The sequence below is a fragment of the Mus caroli genome, chromosome 19 (genome assembly GCF_900094665.2).
Source record: "Mus caroli chromosome 19, CAROLI_EIJ_v1.1, whole genome shotgun sequence".
NCBI lineage: Eukaryota > Metazoa > Chordata > Mammalia > Rodentia > Muridae > Mus > Mus caroli.
Genome location: NC_034588.1, coordinates 42,625,589 through 42,637,059, shown reverse-complemented (window position 1 = coordinate 42,637,059; position 11,471 = coordinate 42,625,589). Strand labels below are relative to the sequence as shown.

Below are 11,471 nucleotides of genomic sequence, written 5' to 3'. Positions count from 1 at the left end.
CTTCCTTCCTTCCTTCCTTCCTTCCTTCCTTCCTTCCTTCCTTCCTTCCTTCCTTCCTTCGTTTCTCTCCCCCCACTCTCACTCCCCTCTCCTCCAAGACAGGGTTTCTCTGTGTAGCCTGGTTGTCCTGGAACCCAGACCGGGCTGGCCTGGAACTCACAGAGATCCAACTGGCTCTGCCTTTCCAGAGCTGGAATTAATGGTGTGTGCCCCCATGCCCACCTGTAGGCTATTTTCTTAATTAGTGATTCTTTGGAGAGGACCCAGCCATTGTGGGTGGTGCCATCCTTGGGCTGGTGGTCCTGGGTTTTATAAGAAAGCAGGCTGAGCAAGCCATGTGAAACAAGCCAGTAAGCAGGTTCCCACTGTGGCCTCTGCATCAGCTCCTGATGCAGGTTTCTGTTCTGCTTGAGTTCCTGTCCTGACTTCCTCAATGATGGACTGTGCAGTGTAAGCCAAATAAACCCTTTCCTCTCCAAGTTGCTTTTGGCCATAGAGTTTCATTACAGTGATAGTAACCCTAAGACAATGTCTTTCCATTTATAATCAAGTTTGGTGGATAATTATGCCCAGAGGACTAAATTTCCTCAATTAACATTGCAGCAGTTTGTTTGTTTGTTTGTTTTGTTTCCAACTTGACACAAGCTAGGCTCATCTGAGAAGACGGGACTTCAACTGATAGAATGCTTCCTTCAGATCGGCCTGTAGGCAAGTCTAGGGGACACTTTCTTGATTGATGATTGGTGTGGAAAGGCCCAATCCACTGTGGTCTCTACTATCCTGGGCAGATGTCCCAGGTGCTATAACAAAGTAGGCTAAGAAGCCATGGGAGCCTGTTAATGAGTATTGTTCTTTCATGATCCCTGCTTCAACTCCTGCCTCTAGGTTCCTGCCTTGAGTTTGTGCCCTGACTTAATGATGAACTATAAGCTGTAGGCTGATATAAACTCTTTCCTTCCCAAGATGCTTTTGGTCATAGTCTTTTTCACATCAACAAAAGGCAACCTAAAACGTGCATAAAATTGGGCATAGTGGTGCATGCTTGTCATCTCAGCACCTGCGTGATGGAAGCAGGAGGATTAGCAGTTCATAGTTACCCACAGTTTGAGTTAGCCTGGGCTGTAAGAGATCCTGACTTAAAAAATAAGTTAGTGTGATGTAATCTTTTTTTTTCTTTTCTTTTCTTTTTTTTTTTTTTTTTTTTTTGAGACAGGGTTTCTCTGTGTAGCTCTGGCTGTCCTGGAACTCACTCTGTAGACCAGGCTGGCCTCAAACTCAGATATCCGCCTGCCTCTGCCTCCCAAGTGCTGGGATTAAAGGCGTGTGCCACCACGCCCGGCTGTGATGTCATCTTTTAAGTAATGTCTACAAGGGACTGGAGAGATGGCTCAGTGGTTAAGAGTACTTGTTGCAGCCGGGCGTGGTGGCGCACCCCTGCCTTTAGTCCCAGCACTCGGGAGGCAGAGGCAGGTGGATCTCTGAGTTCGAGGCCAGCCTGGTCTACAGAGTGAGTTCCAGGACAGCCAGGGCTACATAGAGAAACCCTGTCTCAACCCCTCTAACCCCCCAAAATTTTGCTTAACCCTTACTGACACCAGAGTGACGCATTCCTGGTACCTCAGAAGGTTTTCTTGTGGTTCCTTGCTACTGTCTCCCTGCTGCTGTCCCAGCTCTGTCACTGTAGATGAGTTTTGTCTTTTGATCTTACAGAAATGGGATCAGCAGGCTGTACTCTTCTATGTAGCATTTCTGTGAACGTTAACTGCTGTTTCATGAACCACTTTTTACTTGTTTGTTTTTTGTGTTTTTTTTTTTTTGGTTTGTTTGTTTGTTTGTTTGTTTGTTTTGAGACAGGGTTTCTCTGTATAGCCCAAGTTGTCCTGGAATTCACTCTGTAGTGATCCCTGGCTGACCTCAAAGTCAGAGATCTGACTGTCTCTGCCTCTCCAGTCCTGGAATTAAAGGCTTGTGACATCATTCTTCCCAACCCTGGCTGATTTATTTATTTTTATTTTATATGCGTTGGTGTTTTGCTTGAATGTATATATGCCTGTGTAAGGGTGCCAGATGCCCTGGAAATGGAGTTTCAGACAGTTGTGAGCTGCCGTGTGGTTGCTGGAATTTGTTCCAGGGTCCTCTAGAAGTCCACTGGCCATCTCTTTAACCCCCACGTTTCATGTATTATTAATGTCTTTTAAATTTCTGTGTATTAAATTGTATGACTGTAGTATAATTTTTCCATTTTCTGAGATACTTTTTAATAATAATTATTCGAGACAGGAATTCTCTGTGTAGCCTTGATTGTCTTGGAACGCATTCTTCTTTTTTTTTTTTTTTCGAGACAGGGTTTTTCTATATAGCCCTGGCTGTCCTGGAACTCACTTTGTAGACCAGGGTGACCTCGAACTCAGAAATCCTCCTACCTCTGCCTTCCAAGTGCTGGGATTAAAGGTACAAGACACCATTGCCTAGATAGTTTTTTATATTATATGTATGCTTGTGTGTTCATGTGAATGAAGGGTCTCGGTTCATTCCTCCTCCAAGTGCAGTTTGGGTGCTGGAACCCAATCTCAGGACCTCTGCAAGAGCAGCATCAGTTCTTATGGCTGAGCCATCTCTTAAGCCTGATAAATATTTCAATACTCTTTTTAAAAAGAATTTTAAATATTTATTATGTGTAAGTGTGTCCATGAGTATATATGTGCACACATGAGTAGTTACTTGCTTGCTGAGGCCAAAGAGTGTGGGCCAGAAGGCAGCATACGATGTCCTGGAACTAGACTTGTAGGCTGTTGGGAGCCTCCTGTTTGAGTTCTAGACATCAAACTCTGCAAGAGCAGCAAGCTCTTCTAATGACTGAGCAGTTTCCCCAGCTCCCTTAAAACTTGTTACAAATTATCGCATTTATTGTGTGAGTGTGTGTTTCTTTATGTGTGCTGAGGCGCACATGCAGAGATCAGAGAACAGCTTGCAGGAACCCGTTCCTGTGATCCCAGATTGCATCTTGTCCTATTGAGCAGCTTTGCCGTGTCTTGAGTTCTCTATATATTTGAAAAGCAAGGGCTAGGACTATAACTCAGTGGTGGAGCACTTGTCTGTAATGTGAAAGGCCCTCCCTAAAACAAACCAAACCTAAACACAACTTAGAAATACAAGACGACACAACCCCTGCACGGAACTTTACAGAAGCTTTTCAAGAAGGGGTCACCCAATGGGGGCGTCTGGTGTTTCTGTCTGAGCGTGTGCATTGTGTGCTCAGACCTCGGGTTATTGTACTGACCTTCTCTCCGTCTTCAACACTTTCCCCAAGGTTCAGGAGGCTGGTTTCCTCCTGTTATTTAAGTCTAGTGTCTTATTTAGGGTTTTTGTTTTTTTTTTTTTTTTTGGTTTTTCGAGACAGGGTTTCTCTGTGTAGCCCTGGCTGTCCTGGCACTCATTTTGTAGACCAGGCTGGCCTCGAACTCAGAAATCCGCCTGCCTCTGCCTCCCGAGTGCTGGGATTAAAGGCGTGCGCCACCACGCCCGGCTTGTTTTTTTTTTTTAAAGATTTATTTATTGATTATATGTAAGTACACTGTAGCTGTCTTCAGACACTCCAGAAGAGGGCGTCAGATCTCGTTACGGATGGTTGTGAGCCACCATGTGGTTGCTAGGATTTGAACTCCGGACCTTCAGAAGAGCAGTTGGTGCTCTTAACCACTGAGCCATCTCACCAGCCCCTTATTTAGGGTTTAATTGCTGTGAAGAGACACCATGATCAAGGCTACTCCTACAAAGTAAACATTTAGTAGGGCTGGCTTACAGTTTCAGAGGTTCAGGCACACTATAATGCTGGAGGAGCCAAGAATTCTACATCTTAACCCCAAGGCAGCCAGGAAGAGACTGTCTTCTACAGGCAGGCACTGGAGCCTGCGCATAGGAGACCTCAAAGCTCATCTAAACTTAGACACATTTCCTTCAAGAAGGCCACATCTTCCTACTAGTGCCACTCCCGATGGCCACACATTCAAACACTTGAATCTATGGGGTCAAACCTATTCAAACCATCACACCTAGTGTCACTTTCTCATTGAGATCTTCTCTAATCTCCTAAAGTGGCCCCCTTAGGCAGTTTGTCTTCAAGGCACTTGGAGATGTCTCATCTTAATTTTTTCATCTCCTGGGATGAAAATTCTATCCTCAGGTATCTTTTTTATTCTGTATTTTGTTGCATCCTGGTGCCTGGTCACCTAAAGAATGCTCACTATATATATATATATATATATATACACACACACACACACACACACACATATATGTATATATATACATATGTATATATATACACATATATATATACATATGTATATACACACACATAGATATACATATATATACATATGTATATATATACACACATATATACATATATATACATATGTATATATATATTTGATTTATTTATTATTCTACATAAGTACACTGTAGCTGTCTTCAGACACACCATGTGGTTGCTGGGACTTGAACTCAGGACCTTTGTAAGAGCAGTCAGTGCTCTTACCTGCTGAGGCATCTCCAGCCCTCACTATGTATTTGTTGAATGAATAAGTGACTGACTTCTTTGTGCTTGTATTTTACTTTCTGAACTTTTCTCAGCATTTACTTCTACTGAATCTCCTCCTTTCCTGTTTATTTATTTACTTTTATTTAGTGTTTGTGGTGCTATGGATGGAGCCCAGGGCTTCCCACACACCAGGCAAGGCCAGTATCTGCCAGTCAGCCACTGCCCTCCTCACTCACTGGAAAGGATTTCACTTTCACTTTTCCTTTTCTAGTATTTGATTGAAGTGTTTTAGGGCACTTTCCTTCACAGTTGGTTATAGCAGGTGTTTTGTTTCCTCAGATGAAATTTTCCTTCTGGGGGGTGGTGGTAGGATCGGGTTTAATCATGGTTTCACGTAGCCTGGATTGGCCTCAAGGTCACTTGGAACTGATGCCTTCTACCACGTTGTGTCTCTGGCCCTAAGATACTTTTTTAAAATTAAAAATGTCTGTCTGTCTCTGAACCATGTGTGTGCCTGGTGCCTGAGGAATCCAGAAAAGGACATAGGATCCTTTGAGACTGGAGTTACAGACAGTTGTGAGTGCCACGTGGGTGCTGGGAATTGAACCTGGGTCCTCTGGAAGAACAGGCAGTGCTCCTAATGAGCCATCTCTTCAACCGCAAGGTACGTTATTTTAAGTTTAATTTCAATTTTTATTTCTGAGACCCAAAGAAAACCCTATGAGAAGTTTATACTTCTTATAGTCTCTGGCCCCAGAAACCCTAATTTGCTGACTTCCATGGGTGGGAGTACTGAGTGCTGAGTACTGAGTACTGGCCGGAGTGGGAGGCTTTATGTTCTCAGTTTCAAGTTACTTTCCAGGCAGTTTGGGTGGCAGTCCCAGCAAGCTCTGTGGTGGCGACAGACTAGTGAGCTGAGGCCTGTGCTGTGTTCACTCTCCCGTCACATGGAAGGAGAGTGGTGGGCGCGGTTCACTTGGAAACTTGGTAGCTGGGATCAGGATTATTTCCCTCCTCTTCTATTCCCTTTTGCTTATTAGAAAGTATTGATCCTAAAGTAGAGAGTTTATTGGATCTGGAGTGGACATTGATTAGCTGTAATCCAAGTGTAGATCCTCATAGGGAGATGTTTGTAAACGTGATTTTTGTATCTTAGGGACTTGTGGTCCTTGACGTCCTGCTAATGAGCTTACGAAAGCTGAGCACATGCCAGTTCTAGATCCAGTGCACACGGAAGTGCATTGTGTGCAGTTTATTTAACAGGACTCTCTTGATTTCCAATTTATTTTTCCAAGATAAGGACGTCTTCCTCTTGACAGCCTGTAGCAGCAACTGTATTTCATGGTTTGTTTTTGTTTTTGTTTTTTTCTGAGACAGGGTTACTCTGTGTAGCCCTGGCTGTCCTGGAACTCACTTTGTAGACCAGGCTGGCCTCGAACTCAGAAATCCGCCTGCCTCTGCTGGGATTAAAGGCATGTGCCACCACGCCCGGCTCGTATTTCATGTTTTAAGACAAAGCCATGATCAATATAGTGGAAAATGTCTGAGTCTTCTGTTTTGATTTTCTTGTCAGTTTTTTCTAGATTATAATAGAAATTGGTAAAATAATAGAAATAAGCCTTAACTAAAATTTTAGGTCTGACCTAGGACTTTTTATTGTGGTTGGTACTATTAAACTCAGAGCCTGTGTGTGCCAGGCTGGCCTTTAACTTATGTTACGGAGAGTGAGCATGAGTTCTTGTTTTTCTGTCTCTATCTCTCTAGTATTGGAATTCCAAGTGTGTATCGCTGTGCTTGGGTGACCAAGCCAGCTCAGTCAGTCTACAGAGTCTCGAGCCCAGGAGTGAGGCTTGAGAAGAAAGACAGTTAGACAAACATTATAGCATGACTCCAGCCAGTGCTGAGGCTGAAGCGGCTTCAATTTCCAGCCAGCTTTTACACCATTCTAGGTCCTAGCAGAGAATAGGGTCAGTTCTCACATCAAAGACAAAGAGATTAAACAAGGCAGAGAACAAAGAGATCACACCAGGTAGAAATCAAACAAAGCAGGAAGCAAAGTCCCTGAGCCACTGGGTCTGGGGCTTCGCAGGGTCACCAGGACCAGAGGGAAGCCACACCTTCTTGGATGGGTTCACCTTGATCCTTGCAGCAGTCCAAATGTGAAGATTCTCATCAGAGCCTACTTCTTCCTCCAGAGCCCAGTCACAAGGCCTTGACCAAATTTCTATAAGCAGCAAATTGTTATAAGTGGCACCAAAAGCTCTCCACACTTGGGGGTTTTGTTTTATTTTGTTTGCTGGCGTTGAATTTTATTTTTAAAATTTATTGATTTATTTTTAAAGTTTTATTTATTTATTATTTATTTGAGTACATGGTAGCTGTCTTCAGACACACCAGAAGAGGTCATCGGATCCCATTACAGATAGTTGTGAGCCATCATGTGGTTGCTGGGAATTAAACTCAGGACCTCTGGAAGAGCAGTCAGTGCTTTTAACCAGTGAGCCATCGCTCCAGTCCCCTACCTTGAACTTTTAATGGTCCTCCTGTCTCAGCTTCTGAGAGGTACGATTAGAGATGCAAACCATCACATCTGGTCAAAGTGTAAATATTTTTATTACAGTTATGTCTTTGTGTGGGTGCATGTGACCCACGGCATACAAGCGGAGGTCAGAGGACAACTGGGTGGTTGGTTCTCTCCTTGTACCTTGTAGGTTCCTGAAATATGGATTAAGGTCTTCAGGTTTGGCAGTGTCTTTACCCACTGAGCCATGTCACCTGTTAGGCTATCCTGGAACTTCTTTGTGTATCTCAGGCTGATCTGGACTGCAAGTGTGCACTTTTTTTGAGAAGTATTCCTTCCCATTTCAGAATTGGTAAACAACCTTCTGCTGAGCATTCCCATGAACCAAGTGTTTCTAAGAGAAGTATATGATGTAGTTCTTAGGATAAAGGTGTTTAATACCTGTTTGGAGAAGTTATCTGTGCTTGGTACATGGTCAGAGGTGGGACTCTCCCTTTTTGGCTGTATGTATCAGGGAAAGATGATATCTAAGAATCTTTTGTACTATTGGGTGTATCTCTTTTTTTTTGTTTGTTTAGTTGTTTTGGTTTTTTTTTTTTTTCAAGACAGGGTTTCTCTGTGTAGTCCTGGCTGTCCTGGAGTTCACTCTGTAGACCAGGCTGGCCTCGAACTCAGAAATCCGCCTGCCTCTGCCTCCCGAGTGCTGGGATTAAAGGCATGCGCCACCACGCCCGGCGTATCTCTTGTATTTAAGTAAAATTTTGGTTTTGATTTGAGAGGTAGTGTATATTTTCAAAATTAATTTTATAAAATGAGTTCAATGTCTTTGAGTTTATCTAGAGGTAAAATCAGACCTTTCCCTAGTGTTCTCCTGTTTGTCTTGTATGGGCCTAGATTTCATACATAGAGCTCAGGATTTAAGAGAGCTGGAACTTGGCTAATAAGAAAACAAATGAGGGAGGGATGTATGTAAATATGCACTGGAGACCTGTGGGATTTTAAGTCTCAGTTGGAAAAGAATGGAGAGTTCCTTGAAGATGTAAGGATTCTAGAACTGCTTTTCTATAGGACCAAAAAATAAGTTTAAGTTTGATCTACAATAGTATTCTAAATGTATACAGTTAAGTTTGAAAGTAGCATATTACTATTATTTTGAAATCATATTTATTTTTGGCTTCTTAACTTCTGTTTTCTGCCTGTAGTCTCTTTCCGAGGACTTGTGAAGACAGTCAAGTGCAGTGTGATTTATGAGGCAGTGAAGGGCAAGTGCCCTGCAGTGGTGAGGACCTGATCGATGGAGCACATGAGTCTGTAGTGGACTTCCTGCCCTAATGGTCCTCAGCGGGATCAATATTTGAAATTTAACTTCACCATTGTTCTGTGGGCACTGCGAGCTCCGCAGCCTGCCTTCTTTCCTCCTCTGATATGTGTGTGGCCAGACTTCTTCTAGGTGGAGCTACTATGCTTTCCTGTTTGCTTTTAGATCAGCCCTAAGCTTCAGCCACTGGCACTTTTTATGGATTTAAAATATATTGTGCTATAGGGCAATTAATATTTTAAGTCTTGATATTACATGATCTGGGGAGGGGACTAATGAATAAGATCTATAGCCATTATTTATCATTTCTTCTTCGTAAAAAAATTCCCATTGAATGATATTTCAGTAGATTCTGTAGTATCCTAAAGTGTCTGGCCCTGGCCCCGCCTGTCTGCCTGTTCACGCTCCCTCCCTCTCTCCCTTCTCTCCTTCCATTTTTTTTTTTTCTTTTAAGATTTATTAAACCGGGTGTGGTGGCACACGCCTTTAATCCCAGAGGCAGAGGCAGGCGGATTTCTGAGTTCCAGGCCAGCCTGGTTTACAGAGTGAGTTCTAGGACAGCCAGGGCTACACAGAGAAACCCTGTCTTGAAAAAACAAAATAAGCAAACAAAAAAGATTTATTAATTTATTTTATGTATTTGAGTACTTTAGGCACATGTACACCTGCATGCCAGAAGAGGGCATCAGACCACATTATAGATGGTTGTGAGCCACCATGTGGTTTCTGAGAATTGAACTCACAGCCATCTCTCCAGCTCCTTTAGACAGTGTTTCTGATAGCTCAGACTGGCCTTGAACTCTCTACAGCTAAGGATGACCCTGAACCTTTAATCATCTTGTCTTTCCCTCTGCCTCCCAGTTTACAGGCACGAACCACCAATATTTCAATGCTCCAATTTGTTTTTTAAATGAGTTTTTTTTTTTTTTTTTTTTTTGTTTTTTCGAGACAGGGTTTCTCTGTATAGTCCTGGCTGTCCTGGAACTCACTTTGTAGACCAGGCTGGCCTCGAACTCAGAAATCCACCTGCCTCTGCCTCTGGGATTAAAGGCGTGTGCCACCACCGCCCGGCTGAGTTTTGTTTTTTACAGGCATTTTGGCTCGTAGTAAAATTGAGAGAAAGGTGTGGTAGTCCATAAATTCTGTAGTTTTGCACGTCTGCAACTTGTCCCATTCTGTATTTGTTACAGTTGACAAATCTATTGCCGTAGACATCATTACCACCTGGAGTTGGTGTCTGCATTAGGTATATTCTCTGTGGGTTGGAACAAATGCATCCCGACGTATTTCTTCTGTTATGGTGTCACATTTACACTGTCCTAAAATGTGTCTCACCTTACCCCACAGGTTCTCTAGCCATGGCACAAGTAGAGAAACGGGGAGGCTTGCTCCGGAAATCTTCAGCCTCAAAAAAACCTCTAAAGGAAAAAGTGGTGCTGATGTATGATGAGATTTTCATGGTAAGGCCTGGGGCCCCGCTGTCCTGCACAGCTAGATTGGTTTTCTGTTTCTTTAAAAAAAGAAAAATTAAAGTTGTGTTTAATTTATCTCTATGTATGTACACATATATGTGTTTGAACAAGTACAGAAGAAGACAAGCCACAGTGCATGTGTGCAGTCAAAGAACAACTTGCAACAGCCTCCCACTGTTTAGGTTCTGAGGCTGAACTCAGACCGTCAGGCTTGGTTCTTCTACTCAGAGTCACCTGGCTGGTCCTTTGTGTTTAGCAAGAGTCTTGCTGTATAGTTCAGGCTGGCCTGGAACTCACTGTGTAGATCAAGCTGTCGTCACACTCAGTGATCCTCCAGCCACATTGCCTGGAGTGCTGCAATTATAGGCATGAACCACCATACCTAACCTCGACTCTTCGATGACCTTTTTTAAAAATGGAATTTATTTAATTTTACTTACATTGGTGCGTTCCTTATATTGCACGTGTGCCTGTGGGAGGGGTCAGATCCCCTGGAACTGAAGTTACCTCTGTCCCACTTGGCCCTGAGAGAAGGCTTCAGTGGGGAAGTTTTAAGAAAACTAATAGTAACATGCTCCAGAGTATACCAGGGTATGTGGGCAGCTTGACCCTGCTCTGAGTCAAGCTATTCTTCTGTGTCAGTGACTGGAAGGCATGGAACAAAACGGCTACTGCTTTGCTAGGAGCGCAGCTCAGGGCAATGATTGTGAGCTGCCATAAGGGTGCTGGGAACCAAACTATGGCGTTCTCTGCAAGAGCGAAACTTGCTGTTAATCTCTGAGATATCTTTTCAGCTCCCCAGATATCTTTAAGAAATATTCTTTATTTATTATTTCCATGGAGTATGTGTGGAGGTCAGAGGACAAGATTGTGGAAGTACATTCTGTCTTTTCACCTTTGTGGGTCCCAGGGGTTGAACTCAGGTCACCAGGGTTTTGAACCTATACTGTCTGAGCTGTCCTGCTGACCCAACTTTTCTCCTTTTAAAAAGGTTTGTCAGTTGGGTGGTGGTGGGGGTACATGCCTTCAATTCCAGCACGCAGGAGGCAGAGAGGCAAGCTCAGATTCCTAGGAGTTCGAGGCCATCCTGATTGGTCTATAGAGTGAGTTCCAGGACAGCCAGGGCTACACAGAGAAACCCTGTCTTGACAAAATGTCAGAAGAGGGAATCAGAGTCTGATACTGTGGAGCTGGAGTTACATGTGCTTGTTAGACACCTGATGTCGGTGTTTGGACTGAAACCCTGGTCCTCTGGAAGAGCAGCAAGTGGCTTTAACTAAGCTGTCTCTTCAGTCTTGTGACTCATTTTTAAAAAAGATTTATTTTATTTATATGAGGCCACTTGTAGCTGTCTTCAGACACACCAAAAAAGGGCGTCAGATCCCATTACAGATGGTTGTGAGCCACTATGTGGTTGTTGGGATTTGAACTCAGGACCTCTGGAAGAGCAGTCAGTGCTCTTAACCACTGAGCCATCTCTCCAGCCCTCGTGACTCATTTTTTATGATTATTTTCCTTCCTTCTTTCCTTCCTTCCTTCCTTCCTTCCTTCCTTCCTTCCTTCCTTCCTTCCTTCCTCCCTCTCTCTCTCCCTCCCTCCCTCCCTCCCTCCCTCCCT

General features: G+C 43.5%; 1 protein-coding gene across 1 annotated transcript in view; it reads left to right on the top strand.

The window, feature by feature from the left end:
- Armh3 (armadillo like helical domain containing 3) overlaps positions 1-11,471 on the top strand; it is a 181,922-nt gene that overhangs the window by 11,883 nt on the left and 158,568 nt on the right. The window contains exon 2 of the mRNA XM_021151523.2: positions 9,730-9,842. Coding sequence (XP_021007182.1) covers positions 9,741-9,842 — 102 coding nt within the window. The 5' untranslated portion in view covers positions 9,730-9,740. The remainder of the gene's footprint in view (positions 1-9,729; positions 9,843-11,471) is intronic.